This window comes from Coregonus clupeaformis, chromosome 17, assembly GCF_020615455.1.
Source record: "Coregonus clupeaformis isolate EN_2021a chromosome 17, ASM2061545v1, whole genome shotgun sequence".
Taxonomy (NCBI): domain Eukaryota; kingdom Metazoa; phylum Chordata; class Actinopteri; order Salmoniformes; family Salmonidae; genus Coregonus; species Coregonus clupeaformis.
The window spans coordinates 14007314-14027153 of NC_059208.1; the positions used below are offsets into that span (position 1 = coordinate 14007314).

General features: G+C 45.4%; 2 protein-coding genes across 7 annotated transcripts in view; both read left to right on the plus strand.

The window, feature by feature from the left end:
* Positions 1-7020, plus strand: part of LOC121585944 (WASH complex subunit 5) — a 29308-nt gene extending 22288 nt beyond the window's left edge. For 3 of the 5 annotated variants that reach the window (XM_041902300.2, XM_041902299.2, XM_041902297.2), the window contains exons 24-29: positions 138-241; positions 709-838; positions 1662-1758; positions 5932-6085; positions 6498-6585; positions 6743-7020. In XM_041902300.2, the coding sequence (XP_041758234.1) occupies positions 138-241; positions 709-838; positions 1662-1758; positions 5932-6085; positions 6498-6585; positions 6743-6799 (630 nt within the window). In that variant the 3' untranslated portion in view covers positions 6800-7020. The other 2 variants (XM_041902301.2, XM_041902302.2) reach the window with 2 other exon arrangements.
* Positions 7021-11480: 4460 nt separating this feature from the next.
* On the plus strand, positions 11481-19633 carry LOC121585427 (E3 SUMO-protein ligase NSE2-like). Of its 2 annotated transcripts, XM_041901774.2 has the most exons (8): positions 11481-11612; positions 12367-12506; positions 13355-13467; positions 14672-14825; positions 14964-15058; positions 18397-18503; positions 18732-18833; positions 18974-19633. In XM_041901774.2, exons 2-7 carry the CDS (start codon positions 12392-12394, stop codon positions 18820-18822), a joined length of 675 nt encoding a protein of 224 aa, XP_041757708.1. In that variant the 5' UTR covers positions 11481-11612; positions 12367-12391; the 3' UTR covers positions 18823-18833; positions 18974-19633. The 2 variants fall into 2 exon arrangements, with proteins under 2 accessions (XP_041757708.1, XP_041757707.1); XM_041901773.2 differs by having other exon boundaries at positions 18732-19633.
* The last annotated feature ends 207 nt before the right edge of the window (positions 19634-19840 follow it).

Below are 19840 nucleotides of genomic sequence, written 5' to 3' on the forward strand. Positions count from 1 at the left end.
GGCTGTCTTCTACACAAAAAAATACAATCTATTAGAAGTCTCTAGAGGTCTCAAGTCTTGACATAGAGACATATACCCCTCCCCACCGGAGACCGGGGTTCAATCCCTGTATGGAAGTGACACAGATGTTTCCACAGGTTGGTCAGATGCAGATCCTGAGGCAACAGATAGCCAACGAGCTGAACTACTCCTGCAAGTTTGACTCCAAACACCTCGCTGCTGCACTGGAAAACCTCAACAAGTCAGTGCCCAACGGGGATGATGCATAGAGAGACATAACATATTATAAGCCTTGTTATAAGACATTATGAAGGCTCATACATGCTTATTATAATAAAGGATGGTATACCTGCACGCTTTAAGTAAAGGGTTACTGTTATTTTGAAATGCAAAGAGTGATTCTCGCTTGTCATGAAAAGGATGGCCATTGTCATGGAATGTCTTATCAGTAGACATGGAAAAGTCATCATTTTGTGTTTTGGTCATAGCCATAGGCTGCACTATGTTTCTGCTAATTGGTCTTTTGACCAATCGGATCAGCTCTTTTGCCAGTAATTGGGCAAAAGATCAGAATATGTCTGCTTGTGAAAACTCTGCTTAAGAGTGGGAAGGAACCCTGTAAAGGAATGTTGCTATAATAATGATTGCCAGTCATTTAAAGGGTGTGTTGAATGGTCAGGTGTCTGCTGAATGATGTATCTACTGTAGGTCTCTACTGGCTGATATAGAAGCCCACTACCAGGACCCCAGCCTTCCATACCCCAAGGAGGACAACAATCTACTGTATGAGATCACAGCCTCTCTGGAGGCAGCAGGCATACACAACCCACTCAACAAGGTATGGATACTTATTATTATTACTACTACTACTGCTACTATTATTATTACTATTACTACTACTACTACTACTACTACTACTACTACTACCACTACTACTGCAGCGATACACAACCCACTCAACAAGGTACACTACATGACCAAAAGTATGTGGACATCAGACTTGTTGGAAAGGTGGCATCCTATGACGGTGCCACGTTGAAAGTCACTGGGCTCTTCAGTAAGGCCATTCTACTGCCAATGTTTGTCTATGGAGATTGCATGGCGGTGTGCTCGATCTTCTGTCTTCAAAGGTGGCCGAGGCCCATGTGCCAAGTTTAATCTTTGACGAGTTCAGGACAGTCCTGTGAAGATCTGGATAGAGGCTTCGTCATTTAATTTCTGTTGATTCATTCATTTTACCTTAAAGCACCAGTGCAGTCAAATGTTTTGTAAGATTTTGTACAACAGCTGATGAAACTAACCTGTTGCTGAATGTTGATTGGAATTGTTTGTTCATGTTGTAGATCTACATTACAACCAAGCGCCTCCCTTACTTCACCTGTTCTATATGTTGTAGATCTACATTACAACCAAGCGCCTGCCTTACTTCACCTGTTCTATATGTTGTAGATCTACATTACAACCAAGCGCCTGCCTTACTTCACCTGTTCTATATGTTGTAGATCTACATTACAACCAAGCGCCTGCCTTACTTCACCTGTTCTATATGTTGTAGATCTACATTACAACCAAGCGCCTGCCTTACTTCACCTGTTCTATATGTTGTAGATCTACATTACAACCAAGCGCCTGCCTTACTTCACCTGTTCTATATGTTGTAGATCTACATTACAACCAAGCGCCTGCCTTACTTTCCTATCGTCAACTTCCTCTTCATCTTCGCTCATCTGCCTAAACTGCAGTACAGCAAAAATCAAGGTGAGTTTCAATCAACTTTATTGATACTCACAGGGGAAATTGAATTTTTCACCAGCATATGACACATACACTGAGTGTACAAAACATTAAGGACACCTGCTCTTTCCATGACATAGACTGACCAGGTGAATCCAGATGAAAGCTATGATCCCTTATTGATGTCACTTGTTAAATCCACTTCAATGAGTGTAGATGGAAGGGGATGAGACAGGTTAAAGAAGGGTTTTTAAGCCTTGAGACAATTGAGACAGACAACTTTGGATGAAAATATTGTTGTTGTCCTGCAGATTATTTGGGAACAGTCATCTTTCCGCTTTGTATGTTTTTAGCTGACATATTGTATTAAAAACACATCTTTGTTGCATTATTCACACACTCAGAATTCACTGCTTCAACTTTTTTATTTTTTTTGTCATTTAGCAGACGCTCTTATCCAGAGCGACTTACAGTTAGTGAGTGCATACATTTTCATACTGGCCCCCCGTGGGAAACAAACACACAACCGTGGCGTTGCAAGCGCCATGCTCTACCAACTGAGCTACAGGGGACTTCAGTAGCCTCTCTCCTCTCCTAGGCGTGAGAGTTCAAGTGTGTCTAGTTTATGTGCTCATTGAAATAGGTCAGGTTACTGTGGTGAGCATAGGTCAGGTGACTGTGGTGAGCATAGGTCAGGTTATTATAGTGAGCATAGGTCAGGCTACTATGTTGAGCATAGGTCAGGTTACTATGGTGAGCATAGGTCAGGTTACTATGGTGAGCATAGGTCAGGTTACTATGGTGAGCATAGGTCAGGCTACTATGGTGATAGGTTAGGCTACTATGGTGAGCATAGGTTAGGCTACTATGGTGAGCATAGGTCAGGTTACTATGGTGAGCATAGGTTAGGCTACTATGGTGAGCTTAGGTCAGGTTACTATGGTGAGCATAGGTTAGGCTACTATGGTGAGCATAGGTCAGGCTACTATGGTGAGCATAGGTTAGGCTACTATGGTGAGCATAGGTTAGGTTACTATGGTGAGCATAGGTTAGGCTACTATGGTGAGCATAGGTTAGGCTACTATGGTGAGCATAGGTCAGGCTACTATGGTGAGCATAGGTTAGGCTACTATGGTGAGCATAGGTCAGGTTACTATGGTGAGCATAGGTCAGGCTACTATGGTGAGCATAGGTCAGGCTACTATGGTGAGCATAGGTTAGGCTACTATGGTGAGCATAGGTTAGGCTACTATGGTGAGCATAGGTCAGGCTACTATGGTGAGCATAGGTTAGGCTACTATGCTGAGCATAGGTCAGGCGACTATGGTGAGCATAGGTTAGGCTACTATGGTGAGCATAGGTTAGGCTACTATGGTGAGCATAGGTTAGGCTACTATGGTGAGCATAGGTTAGGCTACTATGGTGAGCATAGGTTAGGCTACTATGGTGAGCATAGGTTAGGCTACTATGGTGAGCATAGGTCAGGCTACTATGGTGAGCATAGTTTAGGCTACTATGGTGAGCATAGGTCAGGCGACTATGGTGATAGGTTAGGCTACTATGGTGAGCATAGGTTAGGCTACTATGGTGAGCATAGGTTAGGCTACTATGGTGAGCATAGGTCAGGCTACTATGGTGAGCATAGTTTAGGCTACTATGGTGAGCATAGGTCAGGCGACTATGGTGATAGGTTAGGCTACTATGGTGAGCATAGGTTAGGCTACTATGGTGAGCATAGGTTAGGCTACTATGGTGAGCATAGGTCAGGCTACTATGGTGAGCATAGGTCAGGCTACTATGGTGAGCATAGGTCAGGCTACTATGGTGATAGGTTAGGCTACTATGGTGAGCATAGGTCAGGCTACTATGGTGAGCATAGGTCAGGCTACTATGGTGAGCGAGCGTTGTGCCTTATCATTTTCAATAAGTATTGATTACCCATTTATTTGTCTCTGCCTGCAAATCGGCCTTTAAAAGGTAGGCTATATCCTATAGGACTGTGCAAAACATAGCAAGTGTTGCTGCTTCCAGTTCAGTAGCCATACCTGCGAGAGCAGGTGCGCATGTTGTCTCAGTTAAATAGAGTAGGCTATAGACTATGCATGGGCGGAGAAGCACGGGGCAGTTATCTTTGATTAGGCTATATTGCCTAGAAATAAAAATTGATCACCCATATTTCTCGGTCTGAAACTCTTCCCACACCTAAAAGGTAGGCTATAAAAATAGCTCAAGAGAAAGTGCAAGTCTCTCCAACTCTGCTCTCTTCAAACTACATCTAGCATATTGGCTGATATAGCCCAGTAATACAGATAACCTAATATAATGGGCCACGTGAGAATCTCTGGTAATTTAACCTATTTCTTACGTTATTTTTTTGCTGGGACCATTGCTGGCAAGTGACTGGGGTTGGGTTGGGACCAGTTCTTGTGGTAGCGGGTGGGAGTCGGACAGAAAGCCAGCGGGCGGGGTGCGGTATGAAAAGCTGCGGGCGGGAGCGGGAAGAATAAATTTGTCCCGCAGACCTCTAGTGCCAGGCGCACCGGTTTTGTTAAGAACTGCAACGCTGCTGGGTTTTTCACACTCAAAGGTTTCCTGTGTGTATCAAGAATGGTCCACCACCCAAAGGACATCCAGCCAACTTGACACAACTGTGGGAAGCATTGGGGTTAACATGGGCCAGCTTCCATGTGGAACGTTTTCGACACCTTGTATTGTCCATGCCCAATTATTGACAAAAGAGCTGATCTGATTGGTCAAAAGACCAATGAGTGAAAAAAGCTCTGAATTGGCGTGCCTGTGTAAAGGCAGCCATAGAGACGCATCATCTTCAGTACAGCCAAGGGGAGCAATTAACATGATGATGGCTTTTATTAGTCCTCCTGTCTGTATTGCCCATGGAGAACCACATTGGGGATAAGTGTTGCTTAATGCTTTCATATGTTATGCTCTGGGCTTGATTGATTTGATCTGTCAGTAAAAAAAAAAAAAAAATTTAAAAAATATCAATGGAAATCAAATGTATCAACCCATGGAGGTCTGGATTTGGAGTCACACTCTAAATTAAAGTGGAAAACCACACTACAGGCTGATCCAACTTTGATGTAATGTCCTTAAAACAAGTCAAAATGAGGCTCAGTAGTGTGTGTGGCCTCCACGTGCCTGTATGACCTCCCTACAACGCCTGGGCATGCTCCTGATGAGGTGGCGGATGGTCTCCTGAGGGATCTCCTCCCAGACCTGGACTAAAGCATCCGCCAACTCCTGGACAGTCTGTGGTGCAACGTGGCGTTGGTGGATGGAGCGAGACATGATGTCCCAGATGTGCTCAATTGGATTCAGGTCTGGGGAACGGGCGGGCCAGTCCATAGCATCAATGCCTTCCTCTTGCAGGAACTGCTGACACACTCCAGCCACATGAGGTCTAGCATTGTCTTGCATTAGGAGGAACCCAGGGCCAACCGCACCAGCATATGGTCTCACAAGGGGTCTGAGGATCTCATCTCGGTACCTAATGGCAGTCAGGCTACCTCTGGCAAGCACATGGAGGGCTGTGTGGCCCCCCAAAGAAATGCCACCCCACACCATGACTGACCCACCGCCAAACCCGGTCATGCTAGAGGATGTTGCAGGCAGCAGAACGTTCTCCACGGCGTCTCCAGACTCTGTCACGTCTGTCACATGTGCTCAGTGTGAACCTGCTTTCATCTGTGAAGAGCACAGGGCGCCAGTGGCGAATTTGCCAATCTTGGTGTTCTCTGGCAAATGCCAAACGTCCTGCACGGTGTTGGGCTGTAAGCACAACCCCCACCTGTGGACGTTGGGCCCTCATACCACCCTCATGGAGTCTGTTTCTGACCGTTTGAGCAGACACATGCACATTTGTGGCCTGCTGGAGGTCATTTTGCAGGGCTCTGGCAGTGCTCCTCCTGCTCCTCCTTGCACAAAGGCGGAGGTAGCGGTCCTGCTGCTGGGTTGTTGCCCTCCTACGTGATATATATATATATATATATATATATATATATATATATATATATATGTGTGTGTGTGTATGTGTGTGTGTGTATATATATATATATATATATAATCTGTAAAAATTAGTAATCCAAAAATATGTAATAAAAAATGTAATCTCTGGTCCTGACCCATGTTGCGTTGAGAGTCCACCATGTGATTAGCTTTGCTCTCCCATTTCTCTAGGGATGACGTGCAGGAAAGCCACAGACCCGGTAGACTGGCCTCCTCTGGTTCTAGGCCTGCTCACTCTGCTCAAGCAGTTCCACTCCAGATACACAGAGCACTTCCTGGCTCTCATTGGGCAATTCATACGCTCTATCATGGACCAGTGCACCAGGTACTGTACTCACCAGTCCTTTGATTGATTGATTTTTATTTTCCAGTTAAAAAAACAAACATATTTTAAGAACCTGATATCACAGTAAAGTCAGACTTATTTAAATTGTGAAAATATAATTCGTACATGTATTATATTTTCTAAATTTAAATACGTCTGACTTTACTGTTAGTGTTGGTACGTTGCCCAAGGCTGCTATTTCAAACAGCTCTTTCTTGCAAAAATAAATGTTATCTCGATGGGAATAACCTGTATAAATACAATTTGAATGCAAAATTAAGTACATTTCATAAATTATTTGTGATCACTGTGCTATTATATGTGGATTATATTCTACTTCAAATTCAATGAAATTGAGTTTACAGTAATAATTCCTTTACAGTCAGAGTTTACAGTAATAATTCCTTTACAGTCAGAGGATCCCGGACATGCCGTCTGATGTGGTGGGAGCACTGATGTTTCTGGAAGATTACGTACGCTACACCAAACTGCCTCGCAAGGTAGGATTAGATTAGGATTAGCAACAACACCCATGAAAAAATACTATATATATTCTCTGGAATATTTACATGCATATCATCTGTTCCCATAGATATTCTCTACAATATTACATTTTACATGCATATAATAATCTGTTGCTGTTTTCTGTCTTCAAAGGTGGCCGAGGCCCATGTGCCAAGTTTCATCTTTGACGAGTTCAGGACAGTCCTGTGAAGATCTGGATAGAGGCTTCGTCTTTTAATTTCTGTTGATTCATTCATTTTACCTTAAGCTCTTCATTACATAATGACCAATAATGTGGTAATGCACTAATTACACTGTAAATAGTTGAAGGTTTTTTAATAACATCATGTGTTGGCAACTTTGTAAACTATCACTGTGGTATATGGCGTTAATGAAACGCAAAAGAGGCTTTGAATAAATCTAATGGTGTATATTTTGTTGATTTGATTTTTATTTCGTATTACATAACTTTAAAAACATTCTAAATCCAAGCAATTTACAGTAGTTGGGTGGCTTTTATTTTGAAGGAATGTCTGGCTCGACTTCTTCAGGACTTCCTCAATGAGACCAGATTCTCTGACACAGTACTCACAGAGTAGCACACAGTGAGGCATGCTCCATGTTGTCTGAACTCTTCCTTCTCTGACACAGTACTCACAGAGTAGCACACAGTGAGGCATGCTCCATGTTGTCTGAACTCTTCCTTCTCTGACACAGTACTCACAGAGTAGCACACAGTGAGGCATGCTCCATGCTGTCTGAACTCTTCCATCTCTGACACAGTACATTTACATTTACATTTTAGTCATTTAGCAGACGCTCTTATCCAGAGCGACTTACAGTTAGTGAATACATTTTTTTTTTTTTTATACTGGCCCCCCGTGGGAATCGAACCCACAACCCTGGCGTTGCAAACGCCATGCTCTATCAACTGAGCTACATCCCTGCCGGCCATTCCCTCCCCTACCCTGGACAACGCTGGGCCAATTGTGCGTCACCCATGAGTCTCCCGGTCGCGGCCGGCTGCGACAGAGCCTGGATTCGAACCAGGATCTCTAGTGACACAGTTAGCACTGCGATGCAGTGCCTTAGACCATTGCGCCACTCAGGAGCCACTCAGTACTCACAGAGTAGCACACAGTGAGGCATGCTCCATGCTGTCTGAACTCTTCCTTCTCTGACACAGTACTCACAGAGTAGCACACAGTGAGGCATGCTCCATGTTGTCTGAACTCTTCCTTCTCTGACACAGTACTCACAGAGTAGCACACAGTGAGGCATGCTCCATGTTGTCTGAACTCTTCCTTCTCTGACACAGTACTCACAGAGTAGCACACAGTGAGGCATGCTCCATGCTGTCTGAACTATTCCTTCTCTGACACAGTACTCACAGAGTAGCACACAGAGAGGCATGCTCCATGTTGTCTGAACTCTTCCTTCTCTGACACAGTACTCACAGAGTAGCACACAGTGAGGCATGCTCCATGTTGTCTGAACTCTTCCTTCTTTGACACAGTACTCACAGAGTAGCACACAGAGAGGCATGCTCCATGTTGTCTGAACTCTTCCTTCTCTGACACAGTACTCACAGAGTAGCACACAGTGAGGCATGCTCCATGCTGTCTGAACTCTTCCTTCTCTGACACAGTACTCACAGAGTAGCACACAGTGAGGCATGCTCCATGTTGTCTGAACTCTTCCTTCTCTGACACAGTACTCACAGAGTAGCACACAGTGAGGCATGCTCCATGTTGTCTGAACTCTTCCTTCTTTGACACAGTACTCACAGAGTAGCACACAGAGAGGCATGCTCCATGTTGTCTGAACTCTTCCTTCTCTGACACAGTACTCACAGAGTAGCACACAGTGAGGCATGCTCCATGCTGTCTGAAATCTTCCTTCTCTGACACAGTACTCACAGAGTAGCACACAGTGAGGCATGCTCCATGCTGTCTGAACTCTTCCTTCTCTGACACAGTACTCACAGAGTAGCACACAGTGAGGCATGCTCCATGCTGTCTGAACTCTTCCTTCTCTGACACAGTACTCACAGAGTAGCACACAGAGAGGCATGCTCCATGTTGTCTGAACTCTTCCTTCTCTGACACAGTACTCACAGAGTAGCACACAGTGAGGCATGCTCCATGTTGTCTGAACTCTTCCTTCTCTGACACAGTACTCACAGAGTAGCACACAGAGGCATGCTCCATGTTGTCTGAACTCTTCCTTCTCTGACACAGTACTCACAGAGTAGCACACAGTGAGGCATGCTCCATGTTGTCTGAACTCTTCCTTCTCTGACACAGTACTCACAGAGTAGCACACAGTGAGGCATGCTCCATGTTGTCTGAACTCTTCCTTCACCGACTGTCTGACTGAACACCAAGACTGCTGCAGGTATAATAGCTTCCTGCACCTACTATGTACTGACAGCAGAGATCGTTTAGAATGACCTCCTGCCAGCAAGAGATCTGTTTCTCTCCACCTGCACACAGAGATAAATTCAAGAAAAAGTAAAGTCACTGCTCTCTCTCTCTGCCTCTCTCACGCTCCTGTCCTCTCTCTCTCTCTGCCTCTCTCGCACTCCCGTCCCCTCTCTCTCTCTCTCTCTGCCTCTCTCGCGCTCCCGTCCCCTCTCTCTCTCTCTCTGCCTCTCTCGCGCTCCCGTCCTCTCTCTCTCTCTCTCTGCCTCTCTCGCGCTCCCATCCTCTCTCTCTCTGCCTCTCTCGCGCGCCCATCCTCTCTCTCTCTGCCTCTCTCACGCTCCCATCCCTCTCTCTCTCTCACGCTCCCATCCTCCCTCTCTCTCTCACGCTCCCGTCATCTCTCCGTCCTCCGTCGGAGAGCTTTCAATAACTCCAGGCTGATAGCAATGAACCTGCTGCTACACATTCTGTGGCTTGGCTTATTGCTAACCATGGTGCAAGGGGGTTAGAGAAAGACGGGGAAGGCTTGCCTGACACTTTCTGGATATCACTGCCCCCTTTAATTCCAACAGCATTGATGAATATTGCTATTTATTGTTATTAATCATTTTAGAATGTGCATCAGGTATGGAGTTTGCTCTCACTTTCTTTAAATCAATCCGTTGCCATTGCCAGCCACATCACAGCAAAATGGATGTTATATTCAGATACATCTAATGCAACAGTAATGACACATTATTTATAGATATACCATTTCTGGAAGTCATATTCCTCATCTTAATGGCACAATCGTCCATCTTCTTGGGAGAAATTGCAGTCAAGGTCTGCAGTATTCATGGATAAGAAAAAAGAGAGCTTCTTAGTCCCTGACACCAAAATATAAACAATGACTGGATACTTAACCTTTTATACCGTCTCTACTGATCTGACAGTCATAGAACCTTTAATACCGTCTTTGCTGATCTGACAGTCATTTAACCTTTTATACCATCTCTGCTGACAGTCATATAACCTTTTATACTGGCTCTGCTGAGCTGACAGTCATAGAACCTTTTATACCGTCTCTGCTGAGCTGACAGTCATAGAACCTTTTATACCGTCTCTGCTGAGCTGACAGTCATATAACCTTTTATACCATCTCTGCTGAGCTGACAGTCATAACTTTTTATACCATCTCTGCTGAGCTGACAGTCATTTAACCTTTTGTACCGTCTCTGCTGATCTGACAGTCATAGAACCTTTTATACCATCTCTGCTGAGCTGACAGTCATAGAACCTTTTATACCGTCTCTGCTGAGCTGACAGTCATAGAACCTTTTATACTGGCTCTGCTGAGCTGACAGTCATAACTTTTTATACCATCTCTGCTGAGCTGACAGTCATTTAACCTTTTGTACCGTCTCTGCTGATCTGACAGTCATAGAACCTTTTATACCATCTCTGCTGAGCTGACAGTCATAGAACCTTTTATACTGGCTCTGCTGAGCTGACAGTCATAGAACCTTTTATACCATCTCTGCTGAGCTGACAGTCATAGAACCTTTTATACTGGCTCTGCTGAGCTGACAGTCATAGAACCTTTTATACCATCTCTGCTGAGCTGACAGTCATAGAACCTTTTATACTGGCTCTGCTGAGCTGACAGTCATAGAACCTTTTATACCATCTCTGCTGAGCTGACAGTCATAGAACCTTTTATACTGGCTCTGCTGAGCTGACAGTCATAGAACCTTTTATACCGGCTCTGCTGAGCTGACAGTCATAGAACCTTTTATACTGGCTCTGCTGAGCTGACAGTCATAGAACCTGTTATACCATCTCTGCTGATCTGACAGTCATAGAACCTTTTATACTGGCTCTGCTGAGCTGACAGTCATAGAACCTTTTATACTGGCTCTGCTGAGCTGACAGTCATAGAACCTTTTATACCATCTCTGCTGATCTGACAGTCATAGAACCTTTTGTACCGTCTCTGCTGATCTGACAGTCATATAACCTTTTATACTGGCTCTGCTGAGCTGACAGTCATAGAACCTTTTATACCATCTCTGCTGATCTGACAGTCATAGAACCTTTTATACTGGCTCTGCTGAGCTGACAGTCATATAACCTTTTATACCATCTCTGCTGAGCTGACAGTCATTGAACCTTTTATACCATCTCTGCTGAGCTGATAGTCATAGGTGGTAGGCCTAACCAGAAAGTGAAGTTTATCAATATCTGTTTAGGGATGCTCTGATTGTTTTGTATATGTTTTTTAATATCATTACATGTTTCCAACTTTGTGTACTGTCACTTTGTGGTATGTGAATAGATACTTGCAAAGAAAATAAGTATGACAGAACTGTTAAAACATAAAAAATCCAAGAAACAACAACATTAACTGTTCTGATCCCCATATAAGCGCACAAGTTAAAGTAGTTCGAGACTTTTATTTTGAAGGAATGTCTGGCTGGAAACCGGAAGAGCAAGCAACAACAAACTTTTCCCGGTAATTTTATATAGCTAGCTAGCTAAAGTTATTTAGTGTTTTCTCATATTTAGGCACCAACACATTAAAGAACACTTCGACAACCAGTATATCCCTTCCCAGCGAGGTAAGTCGTGAGGTTAGCGAGCTATTTATTGGCATGCTTGCTTAGCCATAGTTAGTGTTTTTAGCGTAACGTTAGCCGGCTAGCCAGAAATCAACATAGCTAGTAGCTAGCTAGTTAGCTAGTGCACTTGTTGATGATACGTGAATGCAACCTGAAGGTAGCTACAGATAACTTGTTTTGTGACCGTATGCAGGTTATTGTTCCAGCCTTGCTCTAACATTAACTAAACTAATCAAGGTATTGGTGAGCAACTGAATCCGGTGTGTTTTGAGCAGGGCTGGAACAAAAACCTGCACACCAGTTATCCAGGGGTAGGGTTGGCCATCCTGGCATCTGCTCCAGTCCACAGAGGGTGGCTTGACCCATTATAACTAGGTCCCTGTGTCTTATTTAATAATGTTGATCCATTATAACTAGGACCTTGTGTTTAGGTTAATCATGTTGATCCATAATAACTAAGTCCCTGTGTTTTGGTTAATCATGTTGATCCATTTTAACTAGGTCCCTGTGTTTTGGTTAATCATGTTGATCAATTATAACTAGGTCCCTGTGTTTTGGTTAATCATGTCACATGACCTGGATTTTAACCTTTTATTTTAAGCCTTTTCTAGAAATTAGTATTAGACCAAAAAGAAAAAGAAAAGGGCACCATTTAATGAAAAAGCTTTAAATAAAGGTTAAAACCCAGATGACAAGCATGATTAACCAAAACACAGGGCCCTAATATTATAACAACTTGCATCTCTTGTTTCAGATACTTGCATGTTTTAGATTTCAACATGTCCTTGAGTGCAGTCCACTCCACGCTGTCTAGTCTGAAAACATGTCAGCCAGATATTGGAACTGGGATGGACATTGTGACAGACGTTGCGCTGGATGTGGCAGAAACAGCAGGTAGGTTAATGGCACATCTCTGTCAGAGAGACACTGGGACTTTACTGTGCAGATAATATCTTTGTTGAATCCTTCTCACTGGACAGACCCTTTGTATATAGTCAATGGTACTGACTGACTGACGTAACTAGAAAGTGGAGCGGAACACAGGGATGGAACTTGAGGATTTTGGGAACTGTTCAGCAGGGCAAGTATATTGACATTTTTACTAGCCCAGGTCAAAAATCTGTGCCATGCGATATTTGAAAATATTAAATCTCGCTAGCCAGCAGCCTAGTTATTTATTTTATTTTACCTTTATTTAACTAGGCAAGTCAGTTAAGAGCTAATTCTTATTTACAATGACGGCCTACACCGGCCAAACCCGGATGACGCTGGGCCAATTGTGCGCAGCCCTATGGGAATCCCAATCACAGCCGGTTGTGATACAGCCTGGAATCGAACCAGGGGGTCTGTAGTGACGCCTCAAGCACTGAGATGCAGTGCCTTAGGCCACTCGGGAGCCCGGGAGTTTGACACATTTTCTACTAGCCTGGTCTGAAAAGCACTAGCCGCGGACTAGTTGGACACATTTTCTACTAGCCCGGTCTGAAAAGCACTAGCCGCGGACTAGCTTAATTTTCATCCCTGGGTACACATCAGTCCATCTCCCATACAATTGTCTGGTTCAAGTACTTCAACTTTTTGTATTTTGAGTAATTGAGTGTGAGTATAACATTCCAGTTTGGGGGTTTCAGATTTCTACGAAGCACAGAAGACAGAGAGCTATGGCATGCTATCATTTGGAAGCTTGTGCCACCATAACCAACAGTATGCAAGATTTGAAGGCATTGTATTGTATATTCCAGGAACTGAGAATGATGCAGTCCTGAAGAAGCTAGACTTGATGATGCTGGAGTGTGCCAAACTGGACCGGGAGATCAACTGCTTCGTTGAGGTGGTGGACTATGTCACTGCAGAGGTGAGTAGGGGACTACAGGGGTTCAAGTTCTCCGTCATTGTGACGGATTTCAGTGTAGATCCTCAAACAGCAGTGTAGATCCTCAAACAGCAGTGTATAGCCTACTGTAGCTGCTGGTCAAGTCCTTCAAAGCCTCTACGTTATCACTTTTGGCCTTTGTTAAGAAAGAGGGGGATCCCAGCTTTCCATTGCTACCATATTTATTTCGCTACTCCTAAAATTGCGTGCTGCATCATTTAAGTTTTAAGCATGGTTTAGGCACAACTGCTCAACAGAACTCTTTAAGGGGCAACGGGTTCTTTAAGGGGCAACGGGTTCTTTAAGGGGCAACGGGTTCTTTAAGGGGCAACGGGGTCTTTAAGGGGCAACGGGGTCTTTAAGGGGCAACGGGGTCTTAAAGGGGCAACGGGGTCTTAAAGGGGCAACGGGGTCTTAAAGGGGTCTCAAAGCGGTCTGAAACAGGGAGGTACTACCTGATCTTGTCCAATATATGAAACTCTTAGTTTTATTTTCCACTGCGAAGCGTTTTGCTACAGTGTGCTCTAATGAATATGACCCTGATTCAACTAATCAAGAGCTTGATGATTATATGCTAATTGCCACCTGCCCACCAGGTGAGGTACAAGGAGGTTAGGGTTAACACACCTGTCCACCATAACACCTGTCTGATGATACCTGCCTCCTGCCCACTAGGTGAAGTACCAGGAGGTTAGGGTTAACACACTTGTCCACCATAACACCTGTCTGATGATACCTGCCTCCTGCCCACTAGGTGAAGTACCAGGAGGTTAGGGTTAACACACTTGTCCACCATAACACCTGTCTGATGATACCTGCCTCCTGCCTACTAGGTGAAGTACCAGGAGGTTAGGGTTAACACACCTGTCTGGTGATATCTGCCTCCTGCCCACCAGGTGAGGAACCAGGAGGTTAGGGTTAATACACCTGTCTAACATAACACCTGTCTGGTGATATCTGCCTCCTGCCCACCAGGTGAGGAACCAGGAGGTTAGGGTTAATACACCTGTCTAACATAACACCTGTCTAGTGATACTTGCCTCCTGCCCCACCAGGTGAGGAACCAGGAGGTTTGGGTTAACACACCTGTCTGGTGATACTTGCCTCCTGCCCACCAGGTGAGGAATCAGGAGGTTAGGGTTAACACACCTGTCCACCATAACAACTGTCTGATGATACCCACCAGGTGAGGAACCAGGAACCTGAGGCCATGTTCAGACTGAAGTCTTTGGTGAAGGAGAAGTTCACTGAGACACACGGCAGACTGTCTGAAGGAGAACTACAGAACCACGTCAAGCTGGTCAGCTTTAAGGAGAGCGTCAGAAACACACTCAAAACAAGTGAGGCATACGCATGCACGCCAGACACGCACGCACGCACACACACACACACACACACACACTAGTTCTATGTAGACTAGAGACTAGCATCATGGTCACTGGGAAACCAATGTTGTGTGTATGTTCTGTCTACATCAGTGAACCCTGAGGCAGCAGAGAATATGGAGGAGGAGCTGGATGAGGACATTGCTGTGACGCAGAGTGAGGTTAACTTCACCTGTCCCCTCACTCAGGTTGGTCTCTCCTCCTGTCAGTGTCATTACCATGTAGCTAACCTGTCCCCTCACTCAGGTTGGTCTCTCCTCCTGTCAGTGTCATTACCATGTAGCTAACCTGTCCCCTCACTCAGGTTGGTCTCTCCTCCTGTCAGTGTCATTACCATGTGGCTAACCTGTCTCCTCACTCAGGTTGGTCTCTCCTCCTGTCAGTGTCATTACCATGTAGCTAACCTGTCCCCTCACTCAGGTTGGTCTCTCCTCCTGTCAGTGTCATTACCATGTAGCTAACCTGTCCCCTCACTCAGGTTGGTCTCTCCTCCTGTCAGTGTCATTACCATGTAGCTAACCTGTCCCCTCACTCAGGTTGGTCTCTCCTCCTGTCAGTGTCATTACCATGTAGCTAACCTGTCCCCTCACTCAGGTTGGTCTCTCCTCCTGTCAGTGTCATTACCATGTAGCTAACCTGTCCCCTCACTCAGGTTGGTCTCTCCTCCTGTCAGTGTCATTACCATGTAGCTAACCTGTCCCCTCACTCAGGTTGGTCTCTCATCCTGTCAGTGTCATTACCATGTAGCTAACCTGTCCCCTCACTCAGGTTGGTCTCTCCTCCTGTCAGTGTCATTACCATGTGGCTAACCTGTCCCCTCACTCAGGTTGGTCTCTTCTCCTGTCAGTGTCATTACCATGTGGCTAACCTGTCCCCTCACTCAGGTTGGTCTCTCCTCCTGTCAGTGTCATTACCATGTGGCTAACCTGTCCCCTCACTCAGGTTGGTCTCTCCTCCTGTCAGTGTCATTACCATGTGGCTAACCTGTCCCCTCACTCAGGTTGGTCTCCTGTCAGTGTCATTACCATGTGGCTAACCTGTCCCCTCACTCAGGTTGGTCTCCTGTCAGTGTCATTACCATGTGGCTAACCTGTCTCCTCACTCAGGTTGGTCTCTCCTCCTGTCAGTGTCATTACCATGTAGCTAACCTGTCCCCTCACTCAGGTTGGTCTCTCATCCTGTCAGTGTCATTACCATGTAGCTAACCTGTCCCCTCACTCAGGTTGGTCTCTCCTCCTGTCAGTGTCATTACCATGTAGCTAACCTGTCCCCTCACTCAGGTTGGTCTCTCCTCCTGTCAGTGTCATTACCATGTAGCTAACCTGTCCCCTCACTCAGGTTGGTCTCTCATCCTGTCAGTGTCATTACCATGTAGCTAACCTGTCCCCTCACTCAGGTTGGTCTCTCCTCCTGTCAGTGTCATTACCATGTGGCTAACCTGTCCCCTCACTCAGGTTGGTCTCTTCTCCTGTCAGTGTCATTACCATGTGGCTAACCTGTCCCCTCACTCAGGTTGGCTCTCTCCTCCTGTCAGTGTCATTACCATGTGGCTAACCTGTCCCCTCACTCAGGTTGGTCTCTCCTCCTGTCAGTGTCATTACCATGTGGCTAACCTGTCCCCTCACTCAGGTTGGTCTCCTGTCAGTGTCATTACCATGTGGCTAACCTGTCCCCTCACTCAGGTTGGTCTCCTGTCAGTGTCATTACCATGTGGCTAACCTGTCTCCTCACTCAGGTTGGTCTCTCCTCCTGTCAGTGTCATTACCATGTAGCTAACCTGTCCCCTCACTCAGGTTGGTCTCTCATCCTGTCAGTGTCATTACCATGTAGCTAACCTGTCCCCTCACTCAGGTTGGTCTCTCATCCTGTCAGTGTCATTACCATGTAGCTAACCTGTCCCCTCACTCAGGTTGGTCTCTCCTCCTGTCAGTGTCATTACCATGTGGCTAACCTGTCCCCTCACTCAGGTTGGTCTCTCCTCCTGTTAGTGTCATTACCATGTAGCTAACCTGTCTCCTCACTCAGGTTGGTCTCTCCTCCTGTCAGTGTCATTACCATGTAGCTAACCTGTCCCCTCACTCAGGTTGGTCTCTCATCCTGTCAGTGTCATTACCATGTAGCTAACCTGTCCCCTCACTCAGGTTGGTCTCTCCTCCTGTCAGTGTCATTACCATGTGGCTAACCTGTCCCCTCACTCAGGTTGGTCTCTCCTCCTGTCAGTGTCATTACCATGTAGCTAACCTGTCCCCTCAATCAGGTTGGTCTCTCCTCCTGTCAGTGTCATTACCATGTAGCTAACCTGTCCCCTCACTCAGGTTAGTCTCTCCTCCTGTCAGTGTCATTACCATGTAGCTAACCTGTCCCCTCACTCAGGTTGGTCTCTCCTCCTGTCAGTGTCATTACCATGTAGCTAACCTGTCTCCTCACTCAGGTTGGTCTCTCCTCCTGTCAGTGTCATTACCATGTAGCTAACCTGTCTCCTCACTCAGGTTGGTCTCTCCTCCTGTCAGTGTCATTACCATGTAGCTAACCTGTCTCCTCACTCAGGTTGGTCTCTCCTCCTGTCAGTGTCATTACCATGTAGCTAACCTGTCTCCTCACTCAGGTTGGTCTCTCCTCCTGTCAGTGTCATTACCATGTAGCTAACCTGTCTTCTCACTCAGGTTGGTCTCTCCTCCTGTCAGTGTCATTACCATGTGGCTAACCTGTCCCCTCACTCAGGTTGGTCTCTCCTCCTGTCAGTGTCATTACCATGTGGCTAACCTGTCCCCTCACTCAGGTTGGTCTCTCCTCCTGTCAGTGTCATTACCATGTAGCTAACCTGTCTTCTCACTCAGGTTGGTCTCTCCTCCTGTCAGTGTCATTACCATGTGGCTAACCTGTCCCCTCACTCAGGTTGGTCTCTCCTCCTGTCAGTGTCATTACCATGTAGCTAACCTGTCTTCTCACTCAGGTTGGTCTCTCCTCCTGTCAGTGTCATTACCATGTAGCTAACCTGTCCCCTCACTCAGGTTGGTCTCTCCTCCTGTCAGTGTCATTACCATGTAGCTAACCTGTCCCCTCACTCAGGTTGGTCTCTCCTCCTGTCAGTGTCATTACCATGTAGCTAACCTGTCCCCTCACTCAGGTTGGTCTCTCCTCCTGTCAGTGTCATTACCATGTAGCTAACCTGTCCCCTCAATCAGGTTGGTCTCTCCTCCTGTCAGTGTCATTACCATGTAGCTAACCTGTCCCCTCACTCAGGTTGGTCTCTCCTCCTGTCAGTGTCATTACCATGTAGCTAACCTGTCCCCTCACTTAGGTTGGTCTCTCCTCCTGTCAGTGTCATTACCATGTGGCACTTAACATGTCATATGACAACTCACATTTCACTTGAATGTGGTTGTTGTCTTGTGTTTTTCCCCATTTCAGTAATTCATGATATGTATGTTTGGTATTTCTTTACCACTGTAACTAAAACGGCTCAGCAACAGGACAATGAAGCTTTACAGTGTGGTTCTCTCCATGTTGTTGTGCGGCCCTGCAGGTGGAGATGGTGAACCCAATGAAGAACAAAAAGTGTAACCACCACTACGACCGGGACGCCATTATGGGGATGATCAGCGCCAGGCAAAGCCAGAAGAAGAAGTTACGGTGAGACATGATGTTCCTAACGACTGGTTCACACGTTGTCGTGCTTAGTCATTTCATTTACAGCACATTTGTTGTCTTGAGTCTGCCTACCCCTGTTGCTGTAGCATCTTGTCAATCAGGACGTGTTGTCGTCTCTGCACTAGCCTGCTGTTTTCTCACCTGTCGTTACGCTTAAACAACTGTTGCAGTAAAACAGATTGATTACATAGTTCTTTCTCCCTCCCACAGCTGTCCGGTGGTTGGCTGTGGCAACATGGACGTGAAGCAGGGAGACCTGATCCTAGATCAGATTATGAAGAGACAGATCCAGAAGAGGTAGACTGCCAAGACATGATTCTGGTCCAGAAGAGGCGGACTACCAAGACATGATTCTGGTCCAGAAGAGGCGGACTACCAAGACATGATTCTGGTCCAGAAGAGGCGGACTACCAAGACATGATTCTGGTCCAGAAGAGGCAGACTACCAAGACATGATTCTGGTCCAGAAGAGGTAGACTACCAAGACATGATTCTGGGGAACGCCACTCATCAATCCTGACAATAAGAATTCCACTTTAATTTAATTTAAACGTGACTTTTTGTTGTTGTGACCAAATGTCTTGCTGCTCTGTGTGGTGTCATTTGTTCATCAAAGAATTGCACTATTCAGAAGTTTTATAAAACATCTCTTTGTTTATACATAAGGGATTCATCTTTTTCAGTCAGTTCAATAAAAGTTTTGATACAATTTACCTATCAATAAAGTCATTGGATGCACTTCAGAGAACAGCATCAACCTATGCCTTTGGTGTTGAGAACCTGCAGTTGCTGTAATAGACCACTGGGGGGCAGTGTCATCCCTGGAATACACCGCAAAGGGCTCAGGAGAGGTGACTCAGGTCGTGAGGAGAGAAGCTGGATAATCATAACTTATTATGAGAGAGTTGGGCTGAATGAATTAGAGAATGAGGGGTTTCCTAAATACTTACAAACGATAGATCATGTCTGTAACATTCAAAGTGAAAAGATTATTGAATCAAGGATGTGGAAATACTAAAATATCTGTTCCATCCTAAAATTAGACCATTTCATTGTGTGAAATCTGTGAATCAATTCAGTTGAGTGATTAAATCTGTCTCCTCCTGCCTGTCCTCCTGACTCCCTGTAAACTGAAGACTCTTTGTTCTCAGGACAGAAACAAACAAAGAGCGTGCTGAGATGGAACTAGGTGAAGCTAATCTTTTAATAATCTTACGTCGGGTTTTTTAATAAGATTTCAGATGCAGCTTGCTTATTGTGTCCGTCCCCCCATCTATGTCTGTGTTCCAAATAACACCCTATTCCCTATGTAGAGCACT